Source organism: Ursus americanus, chromosome 8, assembly GCF_024610735.1.
Source record: "Ursus americanus isolate L20-20 chromosome 8, mUrsAme1.1.p, whole genome shotgun sequence".
In the NCBI taxonomy this organism is placed as follows: domain Eukaryota; kingdom Metazoa; phylum Chordata; class Mammalia; order Carnivora; family Ursidae; genus Ursus; species Ursus americanus.
Window position 1 is genome coordinate 70292444 of NC_142134.1, and position 16624 is coordinate 70309067.

At 34.6% G+C, this 16624-nt stretch overlaps 1 protein-coding gene across 6 annotated transcripts in view; it reads left to right on the forward strand.

Moving 5' to 3' along the window:
• The window catches only part of LCORL (ligand dependent nuclear receptor corepressor like), a 163019-nt gene that overhangs the window by 33983 nt on the left and 112412 nt on the right, over positions 1 to 16624 (forward strand). For all 6 annotated transcript variants that reach the window (XM_045771434.2, XM_045771439.2, XM_045771440.1 and 3 more), the window contains one exon: positions 11553 to 11618. In XM_045771434.2, coding sequence (XP_045627390.2) covers positions 11553 to 11618 — 66 coding nt within the window. Of the gene's footprint in view, positions 1 to 11552; positions 11619 to 16624 lie in introns of those variants that run through there.

Below are 16624 nucleotides of genomic sequence, written 5' to 3' on the forward strand. Positions count from 1 at the left end.
ACAGAAGAAACTAACACTTGGACAGGATGACACATTTATCAAGAATTTTAATACACCATTGTTCATAATAACAAAAAAGTGAAAAGTCACACAGCTCTCAATAGAGAAATGGATAAACTGCATGTATTTATATAAATGAACTCTATATTATAGTCAAACTGAATGCACAAGGAATTTTGGTCTTTTGGTAAGGTTGATCTCAGTTATGTAGATAAATCTTTCTGCTGAAAGCAGTGAAAAAAATGTTAGATTTAAAAAAAATTAGAGCTGGAAAGACAGTTGGGAATACCTAGGCTAATGTTAGAGGTAAGTAGAAAGTAAGAGGCAAAAGCTGCTTAAACTTGAAGTCCTTTGTTAATATTGTTTATTTGTGTTTTCCTGGCTAACTAGGCAAAAGGATCAAAATTCAAGCCTTAGGGCTTGTCCAAGGGAGACGTTCTTATAGGAGATCCTCTGCAAACTAAGCCAGACTTCAAAAGGCCATGCCTTCAGGGTAAAAGCAACCAGATCTAAAATCATCCTTCCTCTCTGCAGTTGCCTGATGAGCAGAGCAGGAAAAGGAAGAAGTAAAAGGAGAAAAATACCTGAGATTGAATTTGTCACAGACTGGCCTTCTAGCACATCTATATCCTGACAATCAAGGAACCTCAGGCTGTAATATTGGTTTGAAGTGTTACTATGGTCTGAATTTTTGTGTTCCCCTAAAATTCCTGTGTTGAAAATTTAATGCTCAAAGCAATGATATTAGGAGGTGGGACCTTCTAGATGTGATTAGATCATGAGGGTGCAACTTTCATGGGATCGGGATTAGTAGGATTAGTACCCTTTTAAAGGTGACCCCAGAGAGCTAGCTCACCCTTTTCCACTATGTGAGGACACATAGAGAATTTGGCATTCTGTAACCCAGATGAGAGCCTTCACCAGAATCTGACCATGCTGGCACTCTGATCTTGGATTTATAGCCTCCAGAACTGTGAGAAATAAATGTTTGCTGTTTATAAGCTACTCAGTTTCTGTTATTTTGTTATAACCACCTGAATGGACTAAGAAGCATGTATTAGTTTCCTACTGTTGTTGTAACAGATTAACCCAGATTTAGTGGCTTAAGGTAACACTAACTTCTTATCTTACAATTCTGAGGGTCAGAAGTCTGAAGTGGGCCTCACTGGGCTAAAATCAAGTTGGCAGTGCTGTACTCCTTTATGAAAGGTTCAGGGCAGCATACATTTTCTTCTGTTTTCCAACTTTTAGAGGTTGCCAGCACTCTGTGGCTTGTGGCTCCTTTCTGTCTTCAAAGCCAGCATTGACCAGTTGAGTCTTTCTAATGATGCCATCTCATTCTGACTCTTCTGCCTTTCTCTTCCCATTTTAAAGATTTTTGTGATTATAGTGGGTCCACCAGTATGATCTTATTATAAGATCAACTAATTAGCAACCTTAAACTCACCTGTATCTTTAATGCCTTCTTGCCATGTAACATAATTTATTCATGGGTAGTGGCTATTGGAACATGAACATTTCTGTGAGGCCATTCATTCTACCTACCACAAGATGGTTTCTAACTGATGGTGCCTTTAGGTGCCTTCTGGAAGCAAACAGTGAGCATCTTTGGAGGAGGGTACATCCATTCTAGGCCTTGGAATTTTTAATCTTTTGAGGACAGAACCCAGTAAGTACTGAATTAAGTGCACAAAGAAACAGGCAAGATGAGCAAGAACCGTGAGACATCAGAACACCCTTATACACAATAAGATATTGTGATGAGCAGATACTGATTTTTAAAATGGTCATGCTTCCCATATTTGAAAAAATGACAGACCTAAATATTTTCTAGGAATGGGGAGCTATAAAAAAAGATGTTAAATATTTGAAAAAGAACAAAATAAAATTTATGTAAATTATTAAACTAACAAGTCAGCAGATGAACTTCTAATTCTAACCATGAAGAAATAAGAGGGTTTGGATTTATCGTCTGGTGTAGACAGCTCAGAAACTGGAGTGTATATTTAAAAGAAATTTGTTTCAGCATTGGAAAACAGGTAGCATAAGACTGTGGTCCCTGAGAAAAATGAAATTAATGATAGAGGCTCTATGATCACTCCACCATTTTGGAGGCAAGATGATCCCAGAAAGAGCCCAGTAGTCTCACTGACTTGAGACGACAGAGATCAGCATTCAGAGTATTTTAAGTGGCTAGAATTTGTGGGGGCATAGTGCCAGAAAAGTGGAAGTTCATAGAAAAAGATCTCAAGGAACCAGCACATGTTACCCTCGAATCTTTGGAAACCAGTTAATGCATATGTAGGACAGACATCCACAAGAGCTGATAAATAACACTTTTAGGAAAGAATGATACCAGTGAGTTGTAATCTGAACAGTTGCTAGAACTCTCACAGGGCTGGGAGTCATTCAGGTTCCCACCAACTAGAGTAAGAGCAATCATGGAATTACAAGAGTTATTCAGTGGAGATCCATGAAAGCTAAACATAGTAGTGGGAAGATTTTTGTGCTTTTGTTCTAGATACCTTTTTCTAAAAGCCCCAAAATTATCTTCAAGTATTTTTAACTTTTTGAATAAACAAAGTATGACACTCTTTAAAAGAAAAAAAAAAATCCAGCACTCACAATGTAAAATTCATAATGTTTGGCATCCACATAAAATTACTAAATGTGCAAAAACAGGAAAATGTATCTCATCATCAGGAGAAATATCAGTTAATAGAATTAAACTAGAAATAATAGATAATGAAATTGGCAGATAAGGATGTTTAAAACTGCTATTAAAATTTGTTCAGTGTACTCAAGGACCAAGGGATAACATAAACATAATGAAGAAGGAAATGGAGAATGTAAAAAGGAAAGAAATGGTTCAACAAATAGTGCTGGATCAAGTAAATGTCAATATAGAACAAAAAAATATCAACCCTATCACATCATTCACAAAGAATAATCAAAATGGACTGTAGACCTAAATGTAAAACTTCAATATCTAAAACTTTTAAGAGAAAACCTTTGTAGCCCTGTAGCAGCGCTAAAAATCTAAAGAGGAATAGATAATAAACTAATGGTGGCAATAAAATAGAAAATTAAAAATTCTTATTTAACCTAAAAGAATATTGTGGGAGGTGAGAATGGGAGGAAGGAACATGTAATAGATGTGACAAATCAAAAACAGGTAACAAGATGGGAGATATAAACCCAGCTATATTGATAATTAAATATTAATGGTCCAAACATTTCAATTAAAAAGTAGAGATTTACAAACTGGATAAAAATGGAAGATTCAGCTGTGTCTTGGCCACAAGAAACTCAATGTAAGTATAAAGACATGGGTTAAAAGTTAGAGGATGGAAAAGAGGTAACAAAAATGCCAATCATAAAAAAGTTGGTGTGGCTGATATATCAGACACAGTGGACTTTAAGGAATAGGGCTTTAAAACAGAGTAAAGAGGGAAAAAAAATTTTTTTAAAGATTTTATTTATTTATTTGACAGAGAGAGAGACAGCCAGTGAGAGAGGGAACACAAGCAGGGGGAGTAGGAGAGGAAGAAGCAGGCTCCCAGCAGAGGAGCCTGACGTGGGGCTCGATCCCAGAACGCTGGGATCACGCCCTGAGCCGAAGGCAGACGCTTAACGACTGCGCCACCCAGGCACCCCCAAGAGGAAAATTTTTTAATGATGAGATCGAGTCACAAAGGAAACCTAATAAAAAATATATGCACCTAATATCAGAGCTTCCAAATAAATGAAGCAAAAGCTGACAGAACCTAAAGGAGAAAAATCGAAAATGTAGAATACTTAAAAAAGCAAAGGATTACAGAAGACGTAAAGAACACTATCAGTCAGCTAGGCTTAACTGGCATTTATGGTACAATCTACCCAGTAGCTGCAGATACACATTCTTTTCAAGTGTACATGGAATATTCACCAACATACATCATATGCTACTTGTAAATAAAACCTCAGTAAATTTAAAATGATTGTAATCTTACAAAATATATTTTGTGATCACAGGGATTCAATCAGATTTAGTAACAAAGATTTCTGGAAAATGACCAAATATTTGGAAATTAACACATTTATAGCCTATGTGTAAGAGAAGACATAAGGGAAATTGCAAACATTTTGAACTGAATGAAAGTAGAAAGACAGTTTATCAGAATTTATGAGATGGAGCTAAAGTGAATACAGAGAAACTTATAGTTTAATGCTTTTATTAGAAAAGGACGATGGATAAAATCAATGATCTAAGTTTCTACCTGGAAAACTTAGAAAAATATGTGCAAATGAAACAAAAAATAATTAGAAGGAAGAATGTAATGAAGGTAGGGTAGAAATCAAAATCAAAGAAATGGATGGACAGTTAAGAAAATCATTGAAACCATAACTGGTATTTTGCAAAGATCAATAAAATTGCTAAAATTTTGTCTGGACTGATCATTGAAAAAGGAGAGGAGATACTTAAACCAGTAATAGGAATGAAAGGGGGCTATCACTACAGATTCTACAGACATTAAAGGGTAATAAAATCTTTCGAACAACTTTATGCAAATAAATACTATAAGATATGAGTGGCCAAAAGTGACTCAGTTAAAAATTAGTAACCTGAATATTTTATATTGATTTTAAAAACCCAATTCAGGGGCGCCTGGGTGGCTCAGTCTTTAAGTGTCTGCCTTTGGCTCAGGTCGTGATCCCAGGTCCTGAAATTGAGCCCCGCATCATTGGGCTCCCTGCTCAGCGGAAAGCCTGCTTCTCCCTCTCACTTCCCCTGCTGGTGTTCCCTCTCTCGCTGTGTCTCTCTCTGTCCAATAAATAAATAAAATCTTAAAAAAAACCCCAATGCATAACTTAAAACCTTAACATAAAACTCCAGGTCTGGTTTATAGTTAATGAATAAATACTAAAATACACAAACTCAGAAAATAGAGAAGAATAGCTCACTTCTCAATTTGCTTTATGAGGCCAGCTTTACCCTGTTACAATAACAAAATAGAGACATTTCAATGGAAAGGATGCTAACAGTCGTTAGTCATCAAGGAATTGGAAATTACAACCGCTTTGAGATACCCATACACATTCATTAGAGTGCTGAAGTTAAAAAGATTGACAGTATTAATATGTTGATAAGCTCTGGTGCAACCGATCTCTTGCATATTACTGGTGGGAATGTAAAAGACTACAGCCATTTTGCCTGGGTGGCACAGTCGTTAAGCGTCTGCCTTCGGCTCAGGGCGTGATCCCAGCGTTCTGGGATTGAGCCCCACATCAGGCTCCTCCGCTGGGAGCCTGCTTCTCCCTCTCCCATTCCCCCTGCTTGTGTTCCCTCTCTCGCTGGCTGTCTCTGTCAAGTAAATGAATAAAATCTTAAAAAAAAAAATTTTTAACAACAAACCAAAACAACTCTACCACTAAACCCAGCAATAGCACTCTTAGATATTTATTAAAGAGAAGTGATAACATATTTATAAAGACTTATACATGCATGTACATATCAGCTTTATTTATAATATCCACACATTCTAAACAGCCCAAATATCCATCAACATGAGAATTGGTAAACAATTTGTCATATATCCATATAAGGGAATACATCTCCACAATTAAAAGGAAAGTACTACTGATAAGCGTAACAACATGATGCATCTCACAGTTTGCTGATTAAAGAAGCGAGACACAAAAGAGTGTATGTTTTGTGATTCCATTTAGATGCAGCTCTAGAAAAGACAAATCTAGTTTATAATGACAGAAAATAGAGTTTTTCTTAGGGCTTTGAGTTGTCATGCAGTTTACTCAAAATGGCACAAGGGTACCATTTGAGCTGATGGAAGTAATTCTGTCTTGATTGTGTTCTTGAGTAAATGAAAGTATGCATTTGTCAAAACTTATTGAAACTTTATTTTTAAAATGCGTACATGATATTGTATGAAAATTATGTCTTTAAAGTTGACTTTAAAAAATCAGAGGATGACAGGACGCCTGGGTGGCTCAGTTGGTTAAGTGTCTGCCTTTGGCTCACGTAATGAGCCAAGGGTCCTGGGATCAAGTTCCGCATTGGGCTCCCTGCTCAGCTGGGAGCCTGCTTCTCCCTCTGCCTACTGTTCCCTCCTGCTTGTGCTTGCTCACTCTCTCTCTTTCTGACAAATGAATAAATAAAATCTTTAAAAAAAAAATCAGAGGATGTATTTGTCAGCTGATTGTACAATAAAGGGAATTTGTGAAATGGAATATATAGAGAGTAGAAGAAATTAACCAGAATGCAGTTAAAAGAGAAAGAGATGTAGAATACAGAAGAGAGTAACATAGAGTATATAGTGAGGACGACTTAGACACTTTTATTCAGAGTTTTATGAAGGGTGTTACCAGCAACAGATGCTCAGTAAAGGCATTACTTTACGCAGAAGGAAAGTATTCCAAGGTGGGTGCTCTGAGGTATGATAAGTAATGAAGAGCAAAGACAGTGGTAAATATGTGTCTAAACATAATAGAACATAATGCTTAGTAAAGTACACAGAACAGTAGCATAAATAGGAGGAGGTCTGAGTCCTGCAATGGTGGGTAAAGATTTTGATTAACTTTAGACTTATATCTTAATTTTAGGGCTAACCTCAGAAAGCATAGAAATAAAGGACATAATTTTCATACTGATAGGGAAGAGCAAATGGAATGAAAAATAGTCAATTCCAAAATTTGCAAGAAAGGAGAGAAACAGAACCACGGAACAGACACAAATAGGATAAAAGTAGATAAAAAATGTAAACCCAAACAGAGACGCCTGGGTGGCTCAGTCAGTTAAGTAGCTGCCTTCGGCTCAGGTCATGATCCCAGACTGAGTCACACATCGGTCTCCCTGCTCAGCGGGGAGCCTGCTTCTCCCTCTGCCTGCCGCTCCCCCTCCTTGCGTGTGTGCGCTTGCTCTCTCTTTCTGACAAATTAATAAATACAAACCTTAAAAAATATATATATATTGGTAACTCTTAACCCAGGTCATGATCCTGGGACTGAGTCACACATCGGTCTCCCTGCTCAGCGGGGAGCCTGCTTCTCCCTCTGCCTGCCACTCCCCCTCCTTGCTTGTGTGCGCTTGCTCTCTCTTTCTGACAAATTAATAAATACAAATCTTAAAAAAAAAAAACAAATATATTGGTAACTCTTAAATTTAAGTTACTAAATTCTGACAAAATATCAGTGTTATTTTATTTGTCAGAGTGTTTTTAAAAGATATCCCACATTAACAATGCAGAAAAATTATAAAGAAATAATTAAAGAAGACATATCATAGAAACAATAACAAAAATGTTTTATAGCTGTATAATATTAGACCATATAGTGTAATGAAAAATCATTGCTAGAAATAAAATAAGTCACTTCATAATTGGATAAAGTTCTGCTCACGAGGAACCTATAACAATTACAAAATTATAAACAATAATATAGCTTCAAAAATACATAAAGCAGAAGTTCAAAGAAATAGAGAAAAATACATAAAGCAGAAGTTCAAAGAAATAGAGAAAGTCACGGTTTTATGGAAGATTTTAGATACTTTTCTCAACAATTGGTAGAAGAGATGTTAAATAACAAAAATGAATAAGGATAATTTAAAGAGCACAGGTAACATGTTAACCTAATGAACAAATAAAGACTGCTGTATCCAATAGTTTTAGAGTCCATGTTCTTTTCAAGTATATGCAGAGAATTTTCAGAAGTTGTCTATATCGGGGCGCCTGAGTGGCACAGTGGCTAAGCGTCTGCCTTCGGCTCAGGGCGTGATCCCGGCGTTATGGGATCGAGCCCCACATCAGGCTCCTCCGCTATGAGCCTGCTTCTTCCTTTCCCACTCTCCCTGCTTGTGTTCCCTCTCTCACTGGCTGTTTCTCTCTCTGTCAAATAAATAAATAAAATCTTAAAAAAAAAAAAAAGTTGTCTATATCAACCATAAAAACAATCTCAGGAAATTTCGATGGCTTGAAGTTATATTGGGCATTTTCTTCAGATCAGTTAAAAAAATAGGCTTCCAAAAACCATGAATCCCAAAAGGAGTCGTAATGGAAATTGGGAAATAATTTAACCAAATGATGAGAAAATATTCTGTATCAAAAGTTGTAGAATATAGCTTAATGGAGTATTTAGATGGAAATTCATAGCTTTAAATATATAAGTTAGGAAAGAAGAACAGCTGATAGTTAATGAGATAAACATCCATTTCAAAAAGGAAAAATAAGAGCTAAATAAACTCAAAATAGAGAGCATGAAGAAATAAAGGCAGGAGCAGAAATTAATGGGTAAAAAAACATACATGCAAAAAAGAAGATCAAGGAATCAAAAAAAACATTCTTTTTAAATTAAAAAAATTGAAAACTTTTAATGAACTTTATTAAGAAAAAAGAGAAAGTATAAATAACCAAAATAAGGAATGAAAAGTGAAAAGGACACGACTGCTGATGCTGTTGACGTTAGATAGATAAAAGAATTAAATGAAACATTTTATGCAAATAGAGAAATATAGTTGAAATTGACAGCTAACATAAGAAATAGAATACCTGAGTAGTCCTATGACAGTTAAATAAATTTGGTAATAAGCCTGTTTAGAAAGACTTGATTTCCAGGTGGCATCCCTGGCATATTCTACCAAATATTAAAGCAAGACACCCTACATTTTTTCATTTTTCCCAGGTGGTAAAGGAAAAGAACATTACCATTCATTTTTTGAGGGCAGCACAGCATTAATATCAGAACTTGCTAAGTGCAAAAGAAATTTACAGACCAGTTTCGTTGGTGACCATTGATGCAGAAATTTTAGAGGAACTGTGAGGACAGGAAACCCAGCAAAAATACCTCATGATAATGTTGGCTTTTCCTAGGAATGGAAAAAGGTTGGTTTAACATATATTAAGAGATAAAGAAAAATGACACAATTATCTCAGATGAAAAATAACTTTGATAAAATTCATCATCTGTTGACTGTAGTAAAAACCCCCTTGCAAGCTAGATGTAGAAGGAACTTCCTTAATGTGATAAGTGGTGTTTATTTTATTTTATTTTTTTAAGATTTATTTATTTTAGAGAGAGGGAGAGAGACACACACACACAGACACACACACGTGCACATGCAAGTGGGGGAGGGGCAGAGGGAGAGAGAATCTCCAGCAGATCCCCGCTAAGCACGGAGCTCAGCATGGGGCTTGATCCCACAATCATGACATTATGCCCTGAGCCGAAATCAAGAGTCGGATATTTAACCAACCAACTGAGCCACCCAGATGTCCCAAGTGATGTTTAACAGGATATAGCAAGCATTATATTTAATGACGAAACTTTGAATGCTTTCCCATTTAGATTGGGCGTAAGTAGTTAAGCTTAAAAATAAAACTGCCAGTTATTTTACCAGCAAAAGATGGATTTATTCAGGAATAGCAGAGAATTGCCATCCTGGACAAGCAAGCTATGACAAAACCATGGGCAAGTCCCCTGGGGGGACTTTCTAGAGAAAAGGAGGGAAGATGGGTGGTGGGCTCTTATAAACAAAAGTCCACTGGAACAAACTGGGCATTCAGAGTATAGTGGCCTTTCATTGGTGGAGTTGTGACAGTCTCTCATTGGCTGAACTGCTGCCAGGAGAGGAGGAAAGCCTCTTTTCCTCCTTCTGGGATAGTTAAGTAGTCTCCACATGCTAAGTCCCTCTCTTCCTTTGGGTCTGCAATTGACGACTAGTGGTAGGATGTAAGAGCTCCCCCTGCTGGCCTCCCGACTCCAAAAATGAGATTTCCTTTTATTAATTTTCACAAAGTCAAGGATGTCTGCTCTCATCACTAATTTTCAGCAGCATAATAATGGAGGTCCTAGCCAAGGCAGTAAGGCAAGAACAGGAAAAAAGAAAGCAGCAAGGATTGGAAAGGAAAAAAAACAAAACTACCATTATCAATAGATGATGTTTTTGTGTACACAAAGAATATCCAGATAAATTATTATAGAGAATTTAGCAATGTTGCTAGATACAGAGTCAGTATACAAACACCAATTATGTTTCTATTAACCTACAAGAAACAAAACTTTTAATTAAAAAGATACCATTTACAGTAGCACTAACACTATGTACTGTGAATAAATCTGAACAGGATATATGTAAGTCCTTGCTCTTATTTGGGGAGGAGCTGAGAGGCCCAGTAGAACAGAAGTGTAAGTCCTTATTTGCCTTCTTTTCAGACTTAAATCTAGAAAATGTGCAGCATTTAAATTCATTAGGCTTATATGGGAGGGTATGATATATTGTCCAATATAACACAGAATAACATCTTAAAATAGTTGTTTACAATATTTTTGGAGCACATTGATAAATAGAATATCTTAGTAATAGAGATTTGGGGCTCTTTCGGTCTGAGTCTTTACCTAATATGAAAGTCTTTTATGTAGTTTTCTTGAAAGCTCTCTCTGATGATTCATTCACTTTTCTGCCTGTAATTTCCACTCATAGGAACTAGTACTGAATCATTTCACGAAGATTTTAACAACTACATATTTACTAATGATAACTACGTTATTTTGTCAAATCTAAGACATCATTGATTTTAAGTTGCATCATTTCTTCACATTCTACTAAATGAAAAAATGTTGCCACTCTTTGGCTATAACACCATTGATATGCATCTTGATTTCAAAGATGTTAAAATGTTTATTAAAGCATTTTATGATTTATGAAACATTTCTATAGAAGTATTTCCATTGTTTTACAATTTAGGAATACCACTGAAAAAAAAATCTACTTCACCTTTCATTTTTCGTACCTAACATACTACCTTTTTTTTTTCTTCCCTAACTTAAGCACTCTTAAATTCATTCCTTTTTTTGGTTTCCTTTTCTGCCATCCTGGTCATTTTTCTTGGGATGCCTGTTACTTCATCAGTAAACTGATTAAAATTGAATAAGATACAGGCTTCAAAAAGAAAGTTCTAAAATATTAAAATCAGTATGTCCAGAAGGTAGAATACTCTTGCAAATTCATGATTCTTGTTAACTTGACAAGATTTTCAGGATTATTTTCCTTAAAACAAGGTAGTCCATAGCCATGAACAAATTGTGTTTTAATTTTTATAAGCTCATTGGTTTAAATTTTGTACATCATACTTTTCACAGCAAGATTTTCTCCCTATTGAAACTCATTCTTGTAACCTTACATTAACATTTTTTGTTACAGATATAAACTGGAACATAATACATGTCTTTTTTCATTCTTCTCCTCTACAAAATTATTACCAAAAATATCTGCTATAATTTTTCAACCTTGGAATATTTCTAAATAACAAAGATGTTTCGTTGTTTTAGTAGTGAATACTTACTTACATTTGGATATTTTAAATTCTTCACAGTCACATAATTCCTGACAGTCTTTGTGTGACTGTTTACAGTTTGTGTAGTGCCTAGTTCAGCTTAAAGGAAAAATGGCACCTCATAGTTAAATTTATAATTTTCTAATTCATTTGGGTTTATGTTTTTTGATTATTATAAAATTTAACTTTTCCTGTAGGTTATATACTTTTCTCTCTTTTACAATACAGGTTTTGAGAGTATTTTAGAAGGGCTTTATGGACCACGGCTACGAAGAGACCTCAGTTTATTTGAAGGTAATGCTTTTTAAATTTTATTTTAAAATTGTGACTTTCTGTCCCATTTAACAAATGAAAAATGGTTGTTCTGTGCTAACTTTACATTAAACAAGAATTTGTGGTCTTGCTTAATTAGTATTTTAAATAAAGTGATCCAAATATTGTTTTTGTTATTACACAACGTTGTCATAATCTTTTAAAAAAATTTAGTACGCTGATCAAAATGGAAAGTGAAGCTTGTTTTTGGCTTAATGTTGAAATTTAATTTTTATTATATATTACATACCCTCACTTATTCTTAAAGAAGATTTCAAAGGGTTCAATTAAGTAAATATTTCCTGTTGCTCATGACACAGGCAGCCTGGAAATCAGATTGTCGCTCTGAGAAATCCCACCATGTGTGTTCAGAGTTTTATATTTATGTATAATAATACTGTTTGTCATTTATTAGCCACTTCTTTCAAATGCTGTAGCATAAATCCTAGTGGAAGATTTTGATTTGTGATATAGTTGCTGTGATACCATAGTTTAGTTGTTTTATTGCTTGTTTGGAAATGTAGAGCAGTAGGAGAACGCTTTTGTAGACCTCTGAAATTTTATAGTACAGTTTATTCACGAAATAGGTAATGCTAGTATAGATTTTCTATTTCGATTTTGATTGAATTATTTCTGAATCTGTTATCTGGTCTGTTTTATGCCCTAACCCTTTTACCTTCTATTCTACTATGGTACCTTCCATTCTACCAAGACCCAAGACATCTATAAGGTCCTTTTCTCTTCTGTATAAATAAGTCTTTTGAGGTGAGGGAATGATGGTGGAGTAGTCAAAAGTTTTCTGCCCATTCTTTATTAATGTTGAGCAAGATAATTAAGTTAGGAATCATAGACCTGAAAGTATCTATGAAAGATCATTTGTCCCAACCACCTGTCTTTGCTGAGATGAACTGATATCCATGTAAAATGTGACTTTAAGAATGGTGACTGCAAAATGTGCTTGTTCTAGTGTTTTATCATTCTTCTAGCTAAGATCATTTTTTAATTTCTCTTAACTTTAATCGTTTCTCATCTTATCATAATTCAACACTGAATTAAGTATTTTTACCTGATACATTTTTTAGCAATACTAATTGTATTTTCACCTTTTTTCTGAGCTTACAAATGAACAAAGGAAAAATCTTAAAAAACAAGAATTTAACCTAAGCCAGACATTTCTTCAGCCTTCCTTTCTTACCCTGCTGTCCTCATTCATGTCAGAAGTCAGCATTATACTTAATTGCCTTCTGACAACCCAAATTATAGCTTGTGACTCACCCTGTTGCTTCCCCCACTATCACTTGTTTATTTATAAAGTTGTATATATATGTATATATTTGTGTTCCTTCAGAAATTGTTTATTATACAAAGGGCAGAATGTTCTAAGGAATAAATGCTTTGTATTTTGTTTTTAGACTAGTATTTCTTTAGTATATAAATTGTACATGTTTATTTTAGGAAATTAAAAAATACAGATAAGCCAGAAAGGAAAAATTACCCCTACTCCCATGATCCATAGATAACTTTTATACATTTTTATATGAATGTAAGATATATGTTTGTATGTGTTTGTTCTTTAATTATAGTAGTATATACTATATGCACAGTACGTATAATTTCTGTGTCAGCTGTGTTCACTGGTATATCATTTGGGTATATAAAGTCTAGACCATCTTTCTTAATGGCTGCACAGTATTTCATTGTAGTTCTATTTATAATTAATTTACTTATGTAATTTAATAACCCATTGCTGTATATCTCATTCAGTTTATTTAAATTCAGATAGATCTTGTACTTTATGTCCTTTTAGTGCTTTTTTTGGTGGGGGAAGTTAACAAAATTAGCTCAGCTTTGGAACTTGCATATAGACACATATTTGTTGCCTTTTTTCACCCCAAATATTCTTTCTCCAGGTTACTTAGGTAAATTCTTCCTCCTTTTATTTCCTTTTTTGAATTAAAAAAGCATCTAATTAAATGGTAACCTTAAGAATGTGATATTAATTATTGCAATAAATCTGTATCTGTACAAGGATGAAGACAGCCATACAAATGTTTTGAGGGAAATTAAATCAGTACTATCAAAAGTGTAGAGCCTCTTGAAAAGGCATGTAGAAACTATGCATTATACACCTCTCCAGCTTCTTTCTTATCCTCTTATAAATAAGTGTGCTTTCTTTGTTGTTGCCATTGTTAAAAATGGTTTAATATTTAGATGCTGGGACTATAAGTATAGGTATTTATCACTAGGCAAATCTGTATGCAGGAATCAAAGATTAGTGTATATTTTTAAATAAATCATTGGAAATCTGAACCTTTGTTAACTCACTTTCTAAAACTCAGAAGCCAAATCTATTGGCTAGCTAAGGATTCTTGTATATTATTCTAAATTATTTTTTGTTATAAAATTAAATGCATAGTATTTTAATTTTATAATATATAAATTTAGATAGACTACATTGCATACCTACTGCTATTTCTGTGGAAAATATATTCTGAATTTCATACTGCTACCTTAAAAAATCAACTGTGACACAGAGCATATTTTTAAGTTTAAGACTTTTGTATTGTATACATTAGTGTTTTGAGAGGTTTGTATTTTTATTCTGGAATTTGATTTGGAACCACCTCCAGATTGAATGGTTTGAAGGAAGCTTTTGAGTGGTGCTAATTTTTATTTGGTTGTTAAAGAAACAGAGGCCCTGGTTTTCTATCTTCTTTGGTATGTTTTATGAATTTCTCTCCTTTTGGGGAAAATACAACTATTATTTTTTTGCGGGGGGAGTCTCCAAAGAGGGTTTGAATGCCATAAACTTCAAACTTTTATGTATGCCCAGAAAAGTTCCTTATATTCTGTGCCTCTGTTGCTTCTCCATCTCTCCAAAACTTATTTTTCCTGCTGCCACAGAACTTTTAAGCAAAAATTCTCTCTTTTTTTCCTGCTTTAGTCGGTCCTTTTTCATGTCTTTTTTGTGAGCTGGTTTCTTTCACCTGTGGGATCATCTGATTTCCTTGCCATGGCTATGGATATTTACAAAAATTTGAAAAGCGTGTGGTCAACCTGTGTAAACTAGACTGATAGATCCAAAGGGAGATTATGTTAGAGGTCTACAAGCTATAGCATATGGGCCAAATCCAGCTTATTTACTATTTTTGAATGGCCTGTGGGCTAAAAATAATTTTTACATTTTTAAATAGTTGGAAAAAAAAGATTAATATTTCATGTCATATGAAAATTATGTGAAATTCAAATTTAATTGTTCAGTTAATAAGGTTTTATTGAAAACAGCCCCTCTCATTTGGTCAAACATTGTCAATGGCTGCATTTGTAGTACACCAGTAGAGTTGAATGGTGTGGCAGGTGGTATGGCCTGCAAAACCTAAAATACTATTTGGCTGTTAATAGAAAAGGTTCGCTGACCCCTGAGTGCACCACTGACTGAAATTTAATATTTTTGACTTCATATTTTTTTTCAACTGTAAACATTATGATAATAGAGACAACAAAACAACTTTTTAATTAGATTTATTAGGTAAAACATTAAAAAATTTTTATATGAGTATAGTTGACCCACAATATAACATTGGTTTCAGGTGTTGCAACATAGTGATTCAACTTCTCTACGTGTAATGCTGTGCTCACCAAGAGTGTGGCTGTCATCTGTCACCATACAATGCTATTACAACATCATTAACCATATTCCCTGTGCTGTGCCTTTATTCCTGTGACTTATTCATTTCATAACTGGAAGGCTATTATCTCCTCCACTTAGTCCATTTTGCCCATCCTCTCACCCACCCGCCCCCTTTCTCTCTGGCAAGCATCAGTTTATTCTGTGTATTTATAGGTCCAGTTTGTTTTTAGTTTACTCGTTTGATTTAGATTCCACATGAGTGAAATCATATGGTATTTGTCTTTCTCTGTTTGACTTATTTCACTTACATAATACTCTCTGACTCCATCCATGCTCTCGCAAATGTCACAATTGCATCCTTTTTTAAGGCTGTGTAATATTCCTGTGTGTGTGTGTGTGTGTGTGTGTGTGTGTGTGTGTGTGTGTGTAGTCTTGCATCTTCCTTCTCCATTCATCTATCGATGGACACTGGGTTGCTTCCTATATCTTGGTTATTATAAATAACGCTGCAATAAACATAGGGGTGCGTATATCTTTTTGAATTAGTGTTTTTGTTTTCTTCGGGTAAATACCCAATAGTGGAATTATTGGATCATATGGTATTTCTATTTTTAATTTTTTGAGGAACCTCCATACTGTTTTCCACACTGGTGTACCAATTTGTCTTCCCACTAACAGCGTTCAGGTGTTTTTCTCCACATCCTCTCCAACTCTTGTTATTTCTTGCCCTTTATTTCCAAGTTTTTATTTAAATTCTAGTTAGTTAACATACAGTGTAATATTAGTTTCAGGTATAGAATTTAGTGATTTATCACTTACATACAACAACCAGTGCTCATCACAAGTGCCCTCCTTAATACCCATCACTTATTTGCCTTTTTGATTTTAGCCATTCTGACAGATAGAAGCTGATATCTGATTGTGGTTTTGATTTGTATCTCCCTGATGATGAGTGATGTTGAGGATCTTTTCATGTGCCTGTTGGCTATCTGTATATCTTCTTTGGAAAAATGTCTATTTCGGTCCTCTGCTCATTTTTTAGGTTTGTTTTTTTCTTTTGGTATTGAATAAGTTCCTTATATATTTGGGATGTTAACCTCTTATCAGACATGTTATTTACAAATATCTTTTCCCATTCAGTAGGTTGTCTTTCTGCTTTGTTGATGGTTTCCTTTGCTCTGCAGAAGCTTTTTATTTTGATGTAGTCCCAATAGTTTATTTTTGCTTTTGTGTCCTTTGCCCTAGCAGATATATCTAGAAAAATATTGCTACCACTAATGTCAGAGAAATTGCTGCCTATGTTCTCTTTTAGGATTTTTATGGTTTCAGGTCTCACATTTAGGTCTTTAATCCATTT